The following is a 20,311-nucleotide window of genomic DNA, read 5'->3' on the forward strand; positions in this document are numbered from 1 at the left end:
CTAATCAGTAGTGTTTTTCAGTGTTTTTTTAATAGTAAAACTACCTGTATACTGCCACACAAGCATATGGCTCAGAAATGCTGATAGCCAAGTCTTTCAGCATTGTCCAGCTTTCATCAGCGTTAGAGCATTTTTTTTACAGCTGAAAAACTAACCCACTAATTCTGGTGTTTTTTTCCAGACAGAAAACGCCCCTGCCAAAAAATCCTGATAACAGCCTATCTGTGCATGGACACATAGGGTTTTTTTTTTTTAGAAGCGCTTCTAATTGTAAACGTGTCAAAACGCGTCAAAATGCCACTAAACATGGCATGTAAACATGGCAAAATTGACGTTTTAAATGTGGCTTACTATCTGTCAAGTTAAATCATTCAGGAGAGGTTGTAAAAACGTCCCGTGTACATGAAGCCTAAATGATCAGTGCTGCCGGCTATAGCCAGCAACACTAATCATTGTATTCTGATAGCGGCCGAAAAAGGGTTAAAACCGCCCGCAAAGCGCCACTGCAGCGGCAATTTGCCAGTGGTTTCAATGGGTAGGGGCACTTTAGGAGCGGTGTATACACCATGACAGGTCTTGTATCTGCCCCTTTCTGTAGTGGGAAGACTTGCTAGGCCCCTCCTACAGCTTTACTCTCTGCATTGGCTATATGTTTCACAGTGATGATGTCACTGCTTTTTTCTGGGCTTCTAAAGGTATTTGATGCACACCAAGTGGACTTATATCTTCTGTGGCTATAGAATACAAGTTTTGTGCCTTGAGTTCAGCTTTAAAGTAACCCTATACTTAGAGATATGCATGGCTTCTAAAATTGAGCTTTTCTCAGATTTTACATGATTTTTTTTTTTTAAATCATCAGAAGTTAAAAGAAAATTGCTTTCTAACAAACACTTTCTTGTTGTTGGCGGAAAAAACAACAACAATTGTCCGATGGAGCATACAAACGGTTGGATTTTCCGACAACAGCCTACCATCACACAATTCCCGTTGGAAAATCCGATCGTGTGGATGGGCCTTTACAGTGGAAAAAACTGACATCAGGGTTAATAACAACACACATTAGAAAGCAGTATGACAAAATGATCAATCACTGGCATTACCGAAGGTTGTCTTCCAGGAACAGCTCTGGCTCCATACACTCCATGGGCCATTATACAGAGACTTTTCATCAGGCTTTGCACGCACTTTGGCTGCGTAGTGAGTGGAGCCCTCAAGTTTAGAAACTGGAAAGTAATATTCAGGTGGATTACCAGAGACATTGACCAATGAGTAAGAAGGACATTCCTGTTCTCCCTAAAGTGACATACAAACAATGGTTAAGATAAGGGCTCTTGCACGTGCCGTATATTAGGCCTAAGGCCGCACAGAGTAAAAACGCTTGTTGTGGAAATGTTATGTTTTGAAAAACGCGCCTGTACATGTAATCGTGTAAACTTGACAGCTGGCGTTTACGCACACATAGCTGCGTACGGTATTTTTTGTAATGTACTGTATATCTTTGGACAAAAATACCCTGCAGCGGTAGCTCCTGAAACCCACAGCAGCAGGTATAATTTATTCTGTATGGCTGTATGCCAAATAAAAGGCCACAAATAAGAACCCTAATTTGTGCATGTACTGGCTGTCTGAAGTATGGTGATTGAAAAAGAGAAAAGAACATAAAAACATGTAGTATACAGAAAAAGAAGTAGAACTTGGAATAATATTAATAAAGAAAAACATTTTAAAGATAATTCAGTTATATTATTCACTACTGTACCTCCTTCCAGTAACACAACTGGTATGTTAATTGGATAGTGGGGAAGTCAACCTTTGGTGGGTCCCATCTCAGTGTATATCCATTGTTTGACTTGCCTTTTATTTTGAGAGCTGTAGGGGACTCGGTCTGAACTGCGACAGAGAAAGATAATCTAATGTGTAGATCCTGACAGGAGTATGTCTGTGATCAGACTTTACCTGGAAATTAAAGATTTAGACAGAAGGATGGTGCAACAAGAATACTGAAGTGATGTGGACTTACAATAAGGATAGCACATATTATAAAAAAGTATATTTAGGATCTTATTAGTGGTAAAATTAGACTTGGGAGAAATCATTGTGTAACACCACAAGCATCAATGGTGCAACCACCCTTATCATAATAATATGGTACAATTGGTTTCTTGCCATTAGCCTCTTCCTTGGTTCTGCTAAACAAGGAGAAAGTCGAAAATTTGGGGAACTTTATACATCTTCACAGTAGTAAATTTACTGTATATAAAGAGGACTGGTATGGATGAAGAGCACATTACGCACACTTTAGCCTTTAGTGCTAAAGGACTTTGTCCCATCATGGATAGAATTTACTTTAACCACCACCTATCAGAGGCAATATTTTGGAGAAAAGACTACAGGTGATACTCGAAAAATTAGAATATCGTGCAAAAGTTCATTTATTTCACTAACGCAGATATCAGATAGACTCATTACATGCAAAGCAAGATAGTTCAAGTCGTGATTTGTCATAATTGAGAGTAATTTTGGCTTACAGCTCGTGAAAACCCCAAATCCACAATCTCAGAAAATTTGAATATTACATGCAATCAATAAATCAAGGATTGTACATAGAACAATATCAGACCTCTGCAAATGTACTCAGTACTTGGTTTGGGACCCTTTTGCAGCAATTACTGCCTCAATGCGGCGTGGCATGGAAGCTATCAGCTTGTGGCACTGCTGAGGGGTTGCGTCAATAGCGGCCTTCAGCTCTTCTGCATTGTTCGGTCTCATGTCTCTCATCTTTCTCTTGGCAATGCCCCATAGATTCTTTATGGGGTTCAGGTCAGGCAAGTTTGCTTGCCAATCAAGCACAGTAATCCCACGGTCATTGAACCAGGTTTTGGTGCTTTTGGCAGTGTGGGCAGGTGCCAAGTCCTGATGGAAAATTAAGTCAGCATCCCCATAGAGCTTGTCTGCGGAAGGAAGCATGAAGTGCTCCAAAAACTCCTGGTAAACGGCTGCGGTGACCCTGGACTTAAGGAAGCACAGTGGACCAACACCAGCAGATGGCTCCCCAAATCAACACAGACTGTGGAAACTTCACACTGGACTTCAAGCATCTTGCAGTGTGTGCCTCTCCATTCTTCCTCCATACTCTGGGTCCTTGGTTTCCAAATGAGATGCAAAATTAGCTCTCATCAGAAAAGAGGACTTTGGAGCACTGAGCAACAGACCAGGTCTGTTTTTCTTTAGCCCAGGTAAGACGTTTCTGACGTTGTTTGTTGTTCAGAAGTGGCTTGACAAGAGGAATGAGACATTTGAAGCCCATGTCCAGGATCTGTCTGTGTCTGGTGGCTCTTGATGCACTGACTCCAGCCTCAGTCGACTCCTTGTGAAAGTCCCCAAAACTTTTGAATGGCCTTTTCCTGGCAATCCTCTCCAGGCTGCGGTCATCCCTGCTGCTTGTGCACCTTTTTCTTCCACACTTTTCCCTTCCAAATAACTTTCTATTAATGTGTTTTGATACAGCACTTTGGGAACATCCAACTTTGTAATTTTGCAATTGTCTTTTGAGGCTTTCTCTCCTTATGGAGGGTGTCAATGATGGTTTTCTTCACAACTGTCAGGTCAGAATTCTTTCCCATGATTGTGATTCCTACTGAACCAGACTGAGAGACCATTTAAAGGCTCATGAACCCTTTGCAGGTGTTATGGCTTAATTAGCTGATTAGAGTGGGACACTTTGAGCCTAGAATATTGCACCTTTTCACAATATTCTAATTTTCTGAGATTGTGGATTCATGGTTTTCATGAGCTGTAAGCCATAATCATCACAATTATGACAAATCACAGCTTGAACTATCTTGCTTTGCATGTAATGAGTCTATCTCGTATATTAGTTTCACCTTTTAGGTTGCATTAGTGAAATAAATGAACTTTTGCACGATATTCAAATTTTTCGAGTATCACCTGTAAACCTCATTCCTATGAATCCTTAAAAAACTCTGTTAAACCCATGCATCCTCTAATAAATCTTAATACTAGTAGCTATAATCCACAACATAATCAAAACTATACTCACTATTCTCACAGGCTTTCAGAGTTTTCACCTCCTCCTGCGTTCTGACTTGGATACTAAAGGAATTGTTTGCCTGAGATGAAGGTACCTGCAGTGAACATCTGTACTGTACATAAGGCACGCTGTCTTTAGTTCCAATCATCTCAACAATACATGATTTGTTTCTAGAGAAAAAAAAACATGGTACATTTGAAAAATAGAGGATTTTAGAATAATGTAGAGTATGTAGAGTTAGGGTAGCTCAAATCTCACAAAGAGACAATGCTGTACTATGCTGCAGTATCTTCTCATGAGATTTGGACTACTCAGTATTCCAAGAGATCTTGTGGGCAGGAGGCGGAGGTCATCCTCTGCACTACAGTGATCAGGGAAATGGGAGTATATTAGCAAACCATTTTTTCCTACATGTAGCCACATCCCCTCCACTTCCTGTCATCACCCAGCCGAGAGGTGCTGTTTGGAGCTGCAGCCATCCTGCCACTTTTGGAAGCTGCTGATGCTTATGTTCCAGCCTGAAGCCTGACAGCTGCACTTCTATCAACAACTCTGCTTCATCTAGCCATATGCTTGCTGAGCCCTGCAGCACCTCCTATGGAGGTCTATGACAAGCCTTGATCCACTTTTATCTATTGTTTAGTTTACTTCCAAAGGGATTTCCACGTATGTTGTAAGGCGCCTATAACTGTAACTGCACCCATTTGTTCCAGTGAGTTTGCAATTCACTCGATGATGGTGGTTCATTAGTTTGGACACTATTTGTCATACACCTTCAAGTTTACTGGAATGGTGGCATCACATCCATACTTTTTATCCTTTCATGCATCACTTAACTGATTCATTGTTTTGTTAGCGCAATTTTTTCTTTTCCATTTTCACTTTAACATTATTGCTGCTTACTATATTCTCTGATATGGATATTTTGGAGTTCCGGGTCAAGAACATGGTCAAATTGGATGGGGTTTTTGAGACATTTAAGGAGGATGAGGGTGACCTTGGTGGTATTTTTACCAGATTGAAAAACCTCCTGATATCTAAAAACCACACCGAATGGGACATTGCTTACTTAGAGACCTATATTAAGTTACAGATGGTCCCACGTAGCCTCCGATGGGATGTGGCCCCTCAAAAGGGTGACATTGACCTAGAGGAGTGGTACAAGTATTTTAATCAAGCAGGGGTATCATTCCTCAAATTTTTGGTCACTAGGAAGACCAGTAAATTATTGATATTAGATGAGGAGGTCAAGGGTATCAAGGAGAAACTTGGTCCTCTTACTACTAATGATGAATATAGGGAGAAGTCCCTGGCTCTCCTCAAGATCCTCGAGAAAGAGGATAAAGAACAGAGAGTTAAGAAAAAGAAAAAATATAATAGGGACATTGGGGACTACCAAAGTCAGATAGTCTTCAATTGGCAGAAGAAACTCTTGGAGGAGGCAGCTAAATTAGCATCAAATGAGATGGACACTTCCGCCCCACAGGCTTTTGGGGGTGCTGTGGGTTATTCACAAATCCCCCATAATGCCCATAATAATAAGAAAATCTCTACCATTAATAGAGGGAGAGGTAGTTCCCTCTACCAATCCCCTAGGAGAGTCCCTAATGCCTCTAGAGGCGGCACTGCTCAACAGCATCAAGGCCGCCCTATGATGCCCTCTGGCCCACCCTACAATCAGAGTTTAGGCCCTGCTTACCAAGGTACCCAGTTTAGACCAAGAGGGCACAATCCTCGTGGTAGGGGGTGGAGCCACAACCCTCCAAGAGGCAGAGGGTCTTTTGTCGATCATTCAGACAGTTGGAGACCAAATCAAGTGGCTGACTGGGGCCTGCATTCCCCCTCTGCATACCAATCATTGGGCGCGTCAGGTTGGGACTACAATGTTCCAGTCCAGAATTCATTTTTTCCACTTAGGGATGGAGAGGGTCCAGACGATTATTGGGGTTACGACCCCGCCCCTCTCTTGTCCCAATATCCCAGCACTACTAATTATCATAATAGTTCAGCCAACCCCATGATCCCTCGATCATTTAACGATCAAGCGAGTTGGGGTTTTCACAAACCTCCTCAAGGCACAAAAAGACAGGGAGAAAGAGGAGAGGAACCAGAGGGGGGAGGCGGACTAGAGCTGCCAAATCGGCCAAAAATGTAAAATTAGGACAGGGCATCTTTAATTTAAGCTCTAAGGTTTTGAGTGAGTCTGAACAACTTATTCTGGACCAGGGGCTTAAGTTTGCACCCCCAAAGGGTTTGGATAAATTCCATACGTATATGGATATCCATAAATTCATCAGGAAATTAAGTATAAAGAGGTATATGGCTACTAATACCTTTTCTAATTCAGCGGTGTCTAACATTTACACCCATTCAGGCCTGTCCAACGCATCCCTATTCAACCCCCCAGGGATCTTGGCACCTTCACTCAAAGTCTTTCGTGACGTTTTATTGAGAGATTTGGACCTAATGGAAGTTAAAAAAGCTCGTCTGATCAAAACTATGCAGGAGGGATTAGACCTACTTTGTCAGAATAAAGAATTGGTAGTTAGACCTGCCGATAAGGGGGGTGGGATTGTGGTGTTGGACAGACTGGATTATTTAAGGGAGATGAATAACATATTGGGTGACTCCAACACCTATTCAATAATACAGTCAGACCCTAAAACCAAATATAAAAGGGAATTGGAAGCCCTGGTATCCAAAGGGTTTTATGAGGGGATTTTAACCCCTAAGGAAAGGTTATATTTAATCCCATTGGCACCACGCACGCCAACCATCTATTATCTGCCTAAGCTACATAAGGATCCTGTCTGCCCCCCGGGGCGTCCCATTGTCAGTGGCATCGACTCTGTGACGTCCCGGGTGGGCAGATATGTGGATTTTTTCCTACAGCCATTGGTCAAGAGGATACCATCATATGTAAAAGACTCTAGGCACATTATTAACCTTTTGGCCAGTCTTTCTCCTAAAAATGGCATGTGGTTGGTCACATGAATTGGGTTTACAGGCTGTTCTTTTTTATTTATCACAGGATTCTGGCCTCCCTGTTAAACAGGTAGAGTTTATTATGTCACTTTTAAGGTTCGCCACCTCCTCGAACTATTTTTGGTTCGAGGAGAAGTTCTATAAACAGGAAACGGGCGTTGCCATGGGGGCTAAATATGCCCCCAGCTTGGCCAATTTGTTTATGGCCAAGTGGGAGGAGGATGTCATCTATTCAACAAACAATAGTCACTGCCCCTACCTATGAATGGTATAATAAGGAGCGCTGGAATGGGCGTATAAACATACAAAAACATAGAATATCCAGGCTCAAACTTACCGACCAATCAGCAACCAACCAAATTCCCCTGTCTAACTGGTGCGTTAAAAACAGAGGCTTAGTTGCACACATCTGCAAATGCATGTGTAAGCTGCAGGCCCCGTCAAGGCGCTCTGTGTAAACTGCAGTCCTAACTGCAACATTGCATTTTATGTCTCCTCAGTGGGAGCACATGACTGCTGATGGATAGATAAGGGGCAGGTGACTGGAGGAGCCCAGCCCTCAATAAAGGGGCAGGAACACACTGCACACTAAGCACATGGAAGCAAAGGTGCTAGTGCGTTGCCTGACCACAATGACAAAAATTCAACAAACAATAGTCACTGCCCCTACCTATGAATGGTATAATAAGGAGCGCTGGAATGGGCGTATAAACATACAAAAACATAGAATATCCAGGCTCAAACTTACCGACCAATCAGCAACCAACCAAATTCCCCTGTCTAACTGGTGCGTTAAAAACAGAGGCTTAGTTGCACACATCTGCAAATGCATGTGTAAGCTGCAGGCCCCGTCAAGGCGCTCTGTGTAAACTGCAGTCCTAACTGCAACATTGCATTTTATGTCTCCTCAGTGGGAGCACATGACTGCTGATGGATAGATAAGGGGCAGGTGACTGGAGGAGCCCAGCCCTCAATAAAGGGGCAGGAACACACTGCACACTAAGCACATGGAAGCAAAGGTGCTAGTGCGTTGCCTGACCACAATGACAAAAATTCAACAAACAATAGTCACTGCCCCTACCTATGAATGGTATAATAAGGAGCGCTGGAATGGGCGTATAAACATACAAAAACATAGAATATCCAGGCTCAAACTTACCGACCAATCAGCAACCAACCAAATTCCCCTGTCTAACTGGTGCGTTAAAAACAGAGGCTTAGTTGCACACATCTGCAAATGCATGTGTAAGCTGCAGGCCCCGTCAAGGCGCTCTGTGTAAACTGCAGTCCTAACTGCAACATTGCATTTTATGTCTCCTCAGTGGGAGCACATGACTGCTGATGGATAGATAAGGGGCAGGTGACTGGAGGAGCCCAGCCCTCAATAAAGGGGCAGGAACACACTGCACACTAAGCACATGGAAGCAAAGGTGCTAGTGCGTTGCCTGACCACAATGACAAAAATTCAACAAACAATAGTCACTGCCCCTACCTATGAATGGTATAATAAGGAGCGCTGGAATGGGCGTATAAACATACAAAAACATAGAATATCCAGGCTCAAACTTACCGACCAATCAGCAACCAACCAAATTCCCCTGTCTAACTGGTGCGTTAAAAACAGAGGCTTAGTTGCACACATCTGCAAATGCATGTGTAAGCTGCAGGCCCCGTCAAGGCGCTCTGTGTAAACTGCAGTCCTAACTGCAACATTGCATTTTATGTCTCCTCAGTGGGAGCACATGACTGCTGATGGATAGATAAGGGGCAGGTGACTGGAGGAGCCCAGCCCTCAATAAAGGGGCAGGAACACACTGCACACTAAGCACATGGAAGCAAAGGTGCTAGTGCGTTGCCTGACCACAATGACAAAAATTCAACAAACAATAGTCACTGCCCCTACCTATGAATGGTATAATAAGGAGCGCTGGAATGGGCGTATAAACATACAAAAACATAGAATATCCAGGCTCAAACTTACCGACCAATCAGCAACCAACCAAATTCCCCTGTCTAACTGGTGCGTTAAAAACAGAGGCTTAGTTGCACACATCTGCAAATGCATGTGTAAGCTGCAGGCCCCGTCAAGGCGCTCTGTGTAAACTGCAGTCCTAACTGCAACATTGCATTTTATGTCTCCTCAGTGGGAGCACATGACTGCTGATGGATAGATAAGGGGCAGGTGACTGGAGGAGCCCAGCCCTCAATAAAGGGGCAGGAACACACTGCACACTAAGCACATGGAAGCAAAGGTGCTAGTGCGTTGCCTGACCACAATGACAAAAATTCAACAAACAATAGTCACTGCCCCTACCTATGAATGGTATAATAAGGAGCGCTGGAATGGGCGTATAAACATACAAAAACATAGAATATCCAGGCTCAAACTTACCGACCAATCAGCAACCAACCAAATTCCCCTGTCTAACTGGTGCGTTAAAAACAGAGGCTTAGTTGCACACATCTGCAAATGCATGTGTAAGCTGCAGGCCCCGTCAAGGCGCTCTGTGTAAACTGCAGTCCTAACTGCAACATTGCATTTTATGTCTCCTCAGTGGGAGCACATGACTGCTGATGGATAGATAAGGGGCAGGTGACTGGAGGAGCCCAGCCCTCAATAAAGGGGCAGGAACACACTGCACACTAAGCACATGGAAGCAAAGGTGCTAGTGCGTTGCCTGACCACAATGACAAAAATTCAACAAACAATAGTCACTGCCCCTACCTATGAATGGTATAATAAGGAGCGCTGGAATGGGCGTATAAACATACAAAAACATAGAATATCCAGGCTCAAACTTACCGACCAATCAGCAACCAACCAAATTCCCCTGTCTAACTGGTGCGTTAAAAACAGAGGCTTAGTTGCACACATCTGCAAATGCATGTGTAAGCTGCAGGCCCCGTCAAGGCGCTCTGTGTAAACTGCAGTCCTAACTGCAACATTGCATTTTATGTCTCCTCAGTGGGAGCACATGACTGCTGATGGATAGATAAGGGGCAGGTGACTGGAGGGGCAGGTTGGTTGCTGATTGGTCGGTAAGTTTGAGCCTGGATATTCTATGTTTTTGTATGTTTATACGCCCATTCCAGCGCTCCTTATTATACCATTCATAGGTAGGGGCAGTGACTATTGTTTGTTGAATTTTTGTCATTGTGGTCAGGCAACGCACTAGCACCTTTGCTTCCATGTGCTTAGTGTGCAGTGTGTTCCTGCCCCTTTATTGAGGGCTGGGCTCCTCCAGTCACCTGCCCCTTATCTATCCATCAGCAGTCATGTGCTCCCACTGAGGAGACATAAAATGCAATGTTGCAGTTAGGACTGCAGTTTACACAGAGCGCCTTGACGGGGCCTGCAGCTTACACATGCATTTGCAGATGTGTGCAACTAAGCCTCTGTTTTTAACGCACCAGTTAGACAGGGGAATTTGGTTGGTTGCTGATTGGTCGGTAAGTTTGAGCCTGGATATTCTATGTTTTTGTATGTTTATACGCCCATTCCAGCGCTCCTTATTATACCATTCATAGGTAGGGGCAGTGACTATTGTTTGTTGAATTTTTGTCATTGTGGTCAGGCAACGCACTAGCACCTTTGCTTCCATGTGCTTAGTGTGCAGTGTGTTCCTGCCCCTTTATTGAGGGCTGGGCTCCTCCAGTCACCTGCCCCTTATCTATCCATCAGCAGTCATGTGCTCCCACTGAGGAGACATAAAATGCAATGTTGCAGTTAGGACTGCAGTTTACACAGAGCGCCTTGACGGGGCCTGCAGCTTACACATGCATTTGCAGATGTGTGCAACTAAGCCTCTGTTTTTAACGCACCAGTTAGACAGGGGAATTTGGTTGGTTGCTGATTGGTCGGTAAGTTTGAGCCTGGATATTCTATGTTTTTGTATGTTTATACGCCCATTCCAGCGCTCCTTATTATACCATTCATAGGTAGGGGCAGTGACTATTGTTTGTTGAATTTTTGTCATTGTGGTCAGGCAACGCACTAGCACCTTTGCTTCCATGTGCTTAGTGTGCAGTGTGTTCCTGCCCCTTTATTGAGGGCTGGGCTCCTCCAGTCACCTGCCCCTTATCTATCCATCAGCAGTCATGTGCTCCCACTGAGGAGACATAAAATGCAATGTTGCAGTTAGGACTGCAGTTTACACAGAGCGCCTTGACGGGGCCTGCAGCTTACACATGCATTTGCAGATGTGTGCAACTAAGCCTCTGTTTTTAACGCACCAGTTAGACAGGGGAATTTGGTTGGTTGCTGATTGGTCGGTAAGTTTGAGCCTGGATATTCTATGTTTTTGTATGTTTATACGCCCATTCCAGCGCTCCTTATTATACCATTCATAGGTAGGGGCAGTGACTATTGTTTGTTGAATTTTTGTCATTGTGGTCAGGCAACGCACTAGCACCTTTGCTTCCATGTGCTTAGTGTGCAGTGTGTTCCTGCCCCTTTATTGAGGGCTGGGCTCCTCCAGTCACCTGCCCCTTATCTATCCATCAGCAGTCATGTGCTCCCACTGAGGAGACATAAAATGCAATGTTGCAGTTAGGACTGCAGTTTACACAGAGCGCCTTGACGGGGCCTGCAGCTTACACATGCATTTGCAGATGTGTGCAACTAAGCCTCTGTTTTTAACGCACCAGTTAGACAGGGGAATTTGGTTGGTTGCTGATTGGTCGGTAAGTTTGAGCCTGGATATTCTATGTTTTTGTATGTTTATACGCCCATTCCAGCGCTCCTTATTATACCATTCATAGGTAGGGGCAGTGACTATTGTTTGTTGAATTTTTGTCATTGTGGTCAGGCAACGCACTAGCACCTTTGCTTCCATGTGCTTAGTGTGCAGTGTGTTCCTGCCCCTTTATTGAGGGCTGGGCTCCTCCAGTCACCTGCCCCTTATCTATCCATCAGCAGTCATGTGCTCCCACTGAGGAGACATAAAATGCAATGTTGCAGTTAGGACTGCAGTTTACACAGAGCGCCTTGACGGGGCCTGCAGCTTACACATGCATTTGCAGATGTGTGCAACTAAGCCTCTGTTTTTAACGCACCAGTTAGACAGGGGAATTTGGTTGGTTGCTGATTGGTCGGTAAGTTTGAGCCTGGATATTCTATGAGGATGTCATCTATGGTGCCAATGTGCCGGAGCTCATGTTATGGGCAAGGTATATTGATGACATCCTCCTCCTATGGGACGGCCCACTCGCCAGGCTGGAGGACTTCATGTCGGATCTGAACCGCAACCAGAGGGGGATTCAATTGAAGTTTGAAGCCAGCCAATCTGAGGTCCACTATTTGGATCTCAAGGTGGGTGTTAAGGATAATGAGTTTAGCACCTCTACGTTTTTCAAGGTGACGGATCACAACTCTTTTATCCCTTTAAATAGTTGCCATCACAATCAGTGGCTTAAATCAGTTCCAAAAAGCCAGTACCTCAGGCTGCGTAGGAACTGATCCTCTTGAGTTTTCTGAACAGGCCAAGGTGCTGACTAGTCGGTTTTTGGAAAAAGGTTACAATATAGAATCTTTGGAGGAGACTCTGGAGATTGTCAGCCTTGTCCCCAGGGAGGAGCTTTTGATGGAGCGACCCCAGGCTGAATGTGACCAATTTCAGGGTTGTGTCCCCTTTATCACCGATTATTCTATCCAGCATGGAGGTATCAAACAACTTTTAAGCAAACACTGGCATCTGGCAAAAAATGACCCTGTCCTTAAAGGTCTTTTGCCAGATAAACCAAGGGTTGTTTTTAGAGGTGCACCTTCTTTACGTAATCGGATTGCACCTAATATTCTAAATCCCCGCGTAATGGTTTGAATACCTTTTTTAACCAACTAACAGGTTTTCATCAGTGCAGACGGTGTAGAGTTTGTTCAACTAATTCATGTAGGAGTAGACGTACGACTATGTTTGAGTCAACTGTCACAAGGAAGGAGCACCCCATCAAGCCCTTTATAACCTGTGAGACCACAGGAGTGGTTTATTTAATACAATGTCCATGCTGCCTACAGTATGTGGGCCGCACTAAGCGACCACTACGTGTCCGATTGAATGAACATATCACAAATATTCTCACCGGGTTTGAACAACATTCGGTGTCTAAGCACTATCTTTTAAAGCACAAAAAAGACCCATCAAATACACTGTTCCTAGGTATTGACAAATTTAAACCAAATTGGAGGGGAAGTGCTTTGGTAAGGGAGATATCCAGGCTGGAAATGGCCTGGATACACCGTCTCAAATGTTATACACCCCATGGTCTTAATATAGACACCGACGTAAATGCGTTTATAAATAACGCTTGATGCCATTTATGTTGGTGTCTAAGGTGTATACTATTGGTTTAAATGTGCCTCTTGTATAATATTTTTATGGTATTTTATGTATATTGCTGTTTCAGCCTCACTTTGATCTCACCAGGATGGGAACAAATTTTTTTGTCACATTTTTTGTCTTGTTTTTTATAACATTGGGACTTAAATTTTTTTCACATTAATTTTTATTATTCATATTTTTATGGAAACGGGGGTTGATCTGATCATGTTTCCATTATTAATAATTTATGAATTCTCACATATATACTTATTTTTATATACTTTTATATATTGCTATATATATATTTTTTTATATAATTTTATATTTATATATTTATTTACACAATCAAATTAACTCAGTGTGTAGTTTGTGGTCCTTATGGACTCCACATTTGAGTCAGATTATCGAATTCATTAGTTATTAACACTGATGCATTTGGTAATGAGGTAATGCTCATTCACTTATTATTATTTTTGTTAATTTCATTGGCATGCTGTTCCAGCTCCGATCTGTAGGGGGACAGATTGCCTTTGTCTGTATTGGACACTCTATATTCAATTCGGGTTTCGTCTTTTTATTTAGATTATGATTTATTAATATGCATATAATTTCTTGCATTTAATATTTTTTAAATCTCGTTAGTAAAATTATCTCCCTGTCTTAGCCTTAGGGACTTTCGGTCTCGCACATAGTTATTACACAGTTTCCCATTCTCAAAATGGTGTTTCTGCTACTTCCGGTTCCTGGCGGTCAAAGCGAGGCCTGGTTATTTAAAGCGGTGGTTCACTGCAGAGTCTATTCCCATTGAAAACGTCAATCTATGACGAAACGCGTCTGGGACGGCGTGCAGTGACGTCACCGCGTTCAGGAAGGGCTTCTGCTATATGCCGGCCGGCATTTGTTTTTACGCTCGTATTTGCTCTACGTTTGTAAGTAGTTTTTTAAACTTTTAAATAAAATTGTTGGTACCTACTACCCTATGTGCGGTCTCCTTCCCTGCATGTCTAATATCGACTGGGCTGTATGAGACGATTCGAGGAGGAGTACTTCACAATAGATCTTGCTGTATCCCGCCAAGGATTTCCTATGAGTTGTGGTCTGTTTACATTCCTGGTTCATCTTAAGCTGTGTCCCCATACTCTGGAGTATCCTGTTGTGACCTAAAATAACGCTGTTATTTGGTTTATGTTATCATCTTCACACTGGGTGTTGTTTGTCCTGGATTTCACCGTTCTGGACTCTAATATTGCATATGTGCATGTATTAAGGACCTATTTGCACTTATATTGGTGCGATTTTTTTCTTTCTTTTTTAATTTGATTATTTGTGGATACACAAAGGACTTTATTGTTTATTATTTGGTTGGCGCAATTTTTTCTTTTTCTTCAGTATTTTGTGTTATGTCACGCTATTGCTGCCTCCGTATTTATTCACTTAACTGATTCATTGTTTTGTTAGCGCAATTTTTTCTTTTCCATTTGGATGAAACTTTGGTACTATATGTACCTAATTATGGACTATATGCACTTATGATTATTACCTTACTTTAAATATATAGACACTTAGGGCCAGATTCACGTAGAATCGCGGCGGCGTAACGTATCCTAGATACGTTACACCGCCGCAATTTTTCATCGCAAGTGCCTGATTCACCAAGCACTTGCGATGAAAACCTACACCGGCGGCCTCCGGCGCAAGGCGGGCCAATTCAAATGGGCGTGTGACATTTAAATTAGGCGCGCTCCCGCACCAGACCTACCGCGCGTGCTCCGTTTCCGAACTCCCGCCGTGCTTTGCGCAAAGTGACGTAATTTTTTCGAACGGCGACGTGCGTAGTGTAATTCCGTATTCCCGGACGGCTTACGCAAACGACGTTATTTTTTAAATTTCGACGCGGGAACGACGGCCATACTTTACACAGCAATACGATTGCTGTGTAAAGTTAAGGCACCAAAAAAAACGACTAACTTTGCGACGGGAAACTAGACTAGCGGCAACGTAGCGAACGCGAAAAACCGTCGGGAATCGCCGTAACTCCTAATTTGCATACCCGACGCTGGTTTACGACGCGAACTCCCCCCCAGCGGCGGCCGCGGTATTGCATCTTAAGATCCGACAGTGTAAAACAATTACACCTGTCGGATCTTATGGCTATCTATGCGTAACTGATTCTATGAATCAGTCGCATAGATAGAACAACAGATACGACGGTGTATCAGGAGATATGCCGTCGTATCTGCTCTGTGAATCTGGCCCTATATGTACCTAATTATGGACTATCTGCACTTATGATTATTACTTTACTTTAAATATCTAGACACTTAATTTGTTTTGTCAATTTTTTACTCAATGTGATCAATTTCATGCTATTTTAGGTCTATGTGCATGAATCTTTTGCATTTATTATTGCCCTAATTATTTTTATGGTTTAGTTATTCTTTGGCACTACACGTTTTTGGTTTTGAGGTTTTCTATACTACTTATGTGCTAGCCAACGCTGTATCCTGGCCTAGGCCAACAAGGTCCAGACCTAGTGCAGCACTTTGCAGGGGGGCACCATGGAAAGAGTCCCCGCCAGCTTGCGCTACACTGTCTTATGGGGCGGACTGGGCTGAGAGGCAAATTAGTCTAGCGCCCCCATAAAGCGGCCACACTGCTTCCAGTATGCAGGCAGCCAGAATTCTGCAACTGTGGGGGGGGGGGGGGGAGGGAGGGTGCTGCTTTTAATTTTGACTGTTTTATCATCCTGGACCACATACCTTCCTCACTGTGCAATGTGTTTTCCACTGCACCATTGGTATGGTTTTATCCTCTGAGGCTGCGTACACACGGTCGTTCCAAACCGATGAGAATGGTCCGACGGGCCATTTCCATCGGTTCACCGCTGAAGTGGCCTGATGGTCTGATATGCGTATACACCATCGTTCCAAAAACCGATCGGGTCAGAACGCGGTGACGTCAAACACACGACGTGCTGAATAAAACAAAGTTCAATGCTTCCAAGCATGCGTCAACTTGATTCTAAGCATCCGCGGGTTTTGAACCGATGCTTTCTGTACTAACCATCGGGCAGCGGGCCATCGGTTCGATTTTAAAGCATGTTTTAAAATTTTGGACCGAAGGACAACAGACCGATGAGCTATACACGCGGTCGGTTTGGACCAATGAAACTGAACCTCGGGCCATTCTCAACGGTTTTGTCCGACCGTGTGTACGCTGCCTGAGTCTTCCCCATAAAATGATCAGAAATTTGTGCTTAAAGTAGAACTATAGGCAACACTTTTCTTTTTAATTTTGGATATAGATAGAGTAAGGGAGGGTTATAGCCTCTGTCAGTTTATTTTTTTACCATCCTTGACCCATTGCAGAGATTTCCCCTCATTTCCTGCCCCATAGCCAAACATTCTTACTAAAAATAATTTTGTTGTATAGAGAGCAACCCAAATATATGTATTTCCCTTAACAGTATCATGGCTGTAATATAGCCTTTGGTAGAAAATAAATATGGAAAAACTCTAAAATTGAGAAAGCTTACCCATCAGGAGATGCACTACGGCTTGAAGCGACATTATTGCAATCTGTAGGGGTTTCTGTGTAGTACATAGTAAAGGACACAGTGCTTATCAGTTCTCTCCTCGCCTCCCAACCGCACCTCATCTCAGATCCATCATATTCACATTTTAAATTTTGAATAATGGCTCTATCATCTGTTGAAAAACAAGCAATGTTTAATGAAGAGTTACATTTCCTTGGATACCTTCTATACTTTGTTATTAGTTTGCCTGTTCTGTATTTTGTGGAACAGTCCATTTTTTCTGAGCAGGCCAGCTTTTTTCTGCCAGACGATCATGAAAACCACACAGGTTGTCTGGATTTCTTTTAGACGGTCGCAGTTACAATGCAGATAAGCAATAAACACTTACCTGCATTGCGACCCATTCTGGTGGTGTCATTAACCCGTGTAATGACGATCCCGGGTGTTCATGTGTGGCGTTGTGGGCTGCCTGTGAGTCAGGTGCGATGCGGGAGCCTGTGCTGGATTCGCATAGGGTTCTCGCGTCGCAACAGTGTGAGCCAAGCCTTATATACTGTATTTGCCGGCGTATAAGACTACCTTTTACACTTAAAAAAAATGGGCAAAAAGCAGGGGTCGTCTTATACGCCGGGTCAGCTGCTCGGATGCCTGCTGGATGTGCGGTAATACGGTATGTAGCTTCGGCTACATACAGTATATACTGCTTAGCCAATCCCGGTGAACGATGTATTCAAATGAATACAGAGCCTGCTCGGATTGGAGTAACAACCTCTGCCAATCCGAGCAGGCTACATACTGTAGCCTGCTTGGATTGGCTTTGAGAGTCAGAGAGGCGTGGGCTGATGATGTTACAGCCTCTGCCAATCCAAGCAGGCTTTCTATTCATTAATAGAATACATCGCTTGCTGTAATTGGCTCCAGCAAGAAGTAAGAAGAATATGACTCCAGCTCCAGCAACAATGAAGAAGAATATGGCTCCAGAAGAAAGAAATATGAAGTGTCGGAAGCCTCGGAAGGGGGGTCGTCTTACACGGTAAGTACAGGCAAAAAATCTTAAAAAACTGTAAAATTAGGGGGTCGTCTTATATGCTCGGTCGCCTTATACACCGGCAAATATGGTAGTTATACAGCTTCGTACCAAACGGAGGTTTATCATGAGAATTAATGTATGGATAAGAGAAAATAAAACCCACCAGGTCGGACTTTGGAGGCAGATTGGAAAAATAATATAATTTTAAAAGTTTACTTTTATTAAACATTAACATATAAACATATACAGTATAAAAATTGTGTAAAAAGGTAGTGTCCACTAACGGCCAAGTAATGGCCAGAAAAAAGAGGACATTACATCTACCCAAATGAAAAAAATACGTTCAACAGTGTGACATCAGAACATGCGTGAGCCCCTGTGTGTCACCTGGTGGGTTTTCTTTTTTTCTTTGTTTAACAAGCTATACTAGGGTGACCACGTGTCCCAGATTGCCCGGGACAGCCCCTTTTTTTAGGTCTGTCCCGGGCACCTTCATGCCAGGACAATACAGTGTCCCGGAATCAAGCTGACACAGCCACCTCCCAGGCCAATCTGATGCCCCCAAAAAAGGGCTGCCACATCGCTGCTTTACTCACTGACAGTACTTGTCCTGGCCGGGAATGCCTGGAGAAGCACAATCCCCGCCCCCTGTTTGTGATTGGACACAAGAGGCAGGATTTATGATTTCTCCAATCACTGTGCTGTGATTCGTTATAGCACAAGCTGATTTTTGGGAAGGGGGTTGTCCTTGAATTGTAGTTTGGAAAAGTGGTCATCCTAAGCTATACAGATGTGGCACATGAGTGAGTAACCCTAACTATTAATGTATGGATAAACTGTTTGTAAAAGATATAAGGAGCCCGAGATTTAATCATATCTGTAATCCCTTATTGTACTTATTTATTTTTTCCTTTTTTTTTCATCATTGCATTATCACTTTTATTTTTTTAATTTTACATTATGTTTACTTTACTTCATTTTCATTTTTTTTTTTTATGTACAATTCCATTTATTTATTATTATTTTTCGTCGCTAATTTGAAGAGGAATGCTGTTGTTATGGTAGCAGCTAACAACCATAACCCGGTATCCTCATCAAGAGCAGGCGGTCTGCTTCAAGATCAAAGTGGTCTCAGTGGCAGATTCACCGCAAGATCACTTTTATTGGCCGCTCTCCCGTGCCCTCCGTTGCTTACCGGAGCCGTCGGCAGCCACGAAGGAGATCGTGTTCTGTCCCCTGTGTGGTATGGAGATGATTGAGGGGAAGATGGTCCCCACAAGTCTCCATCTCGTTGCAGGTCGGAAGCGAGGTCAAAATGTAACTTCCGCCCATAGCTCTTAAAGGGACATTTTTATTTTATTAATTTTTTTTCAAATGATATTTCATTTATTTTAACTTTTTTTTACATTTTAGTGTAAATATGAGATATGAGGTCTTTTTGACCCCAGATCTCATGTTTAAGAGGACCTGTCATCATTTGTTTTCTATTACAAGGGATGTTTACATTCCTTGTAATAGGAATAAAAGTGTCACAATTTTTTTTTAAAAGAACAGTGCAAAAATGTAAAATAAAAGGTAAAATAAATAAGGAAAAAAATAAAAAAATTGAAAACCCGTCCTGTCCCGCCAAGCTTGCGTGCAAAAGCGAATGCATACGTGAGTAGCGTCTGCATATAAAAACGGTGTTCAAAGCACCCATGTGAGGTATTGCCGTGATCGTTAAAACAAGAGCAATAATTTTAGCCCTAGACCTCCTCTGTAACTCAAAATATACAACCTGTAACATTTTTTAAACGTCGCCTATGGAGATTTTTAAGGGTAAAAGTTTGTCTCCATTCCACGAGCGGGCGCAACTTTGAAGCGTGACATGTTGGGTATCAATTTACTCGGCGAAACATCATCTTTCGCAATATAAACTTACTGTTGTCTTATTTTTTAATTAAAAAAAGTTAATTCTTTCTAAAAAAAGTGCGCTTGGAAGACTGCTGTGCAAATACAATGTAACAAAAAGAATTGCAATGACCGCCATTTTATTCTCTAGGGTGTTAGAAAAAATATATATATAATGTTTGGGGGTTCTAAGTAATTTTCTAGCAAAAAAAATGTTTTTAACTTGTAAACACCAAATCTCAGAAAGAGGCTCGGTCCTTAAGTGGTTAAGCCCCAAACGCTAACCAACAATGCTCCAGCAGAAATAGGTATAAGAGTGCCCAGTATTCCCAAGTTTAGATTTATTTTATTTTTTTACAAGGATTGTGGTGGTGACATAATAAAGAAAAACATAACTAGATTTAGCCAGAAAAGCAATATGTCTTTGGATGGCCATGCTGTTAGTGTATACAATATGTTGTAGTAAAATATGTCCGCTGGCCAACCCAGGAATATAGTAGTTT

The 20,311-nt window shown here is 42.8% G+C and overlaps 1 protein-coding gene across 2 annotated transcripts in view; it reads right to left on the bottom strand.

Annotated features, from left to right (window-relative positions):
- Positions 1 to 20,311, bottom strand: part of CSF2RB (colony stimulating factor 2 receptor subunit beta) — a 99,138-nt gene that overhangs the window by 39,254 nt on the left and 39,573 nt on the right. For both annotated transcript variants that reach the window (XM_040359439.1, XM_040359440.1), the window contains 4 exons: positions 16,889 to 17,060; positions 4,061 to 4,221; positions 1,760 to 1,890; positions 1,101 to 1,293 (listed from right to left, as the gene is read on the bottom strand). In XM_040359439.1, coding sequence (XP_040215373.1) covers positions 1,101 to 1,293; positions 1,760 to 1,890; positions 4,061 to 4,221; positions 16,889 to 17,060 — 657 coding nt within the window. The remainder of the gene's footprint in view (positions 1 to 1,100; positions 1,294 to 1,759; positions 1,891 to 4,060; positions 4,222 to 16,888; positions 17,061 to 20,311) is intronic.

Source organism: Rana temporaria, chromosome 7, assembly GCF_905171775.1.
Source record: "Rana temporaria chromosome 7, aRanTem1.1, whole genome shotgun sequence".
In the NCBI taxonomy this organism is placed as follows: Eukaryota; Metazoa; Chordata; class Amphibia; order Anura; family Ranidae; genus Rana; species Rana temporaria.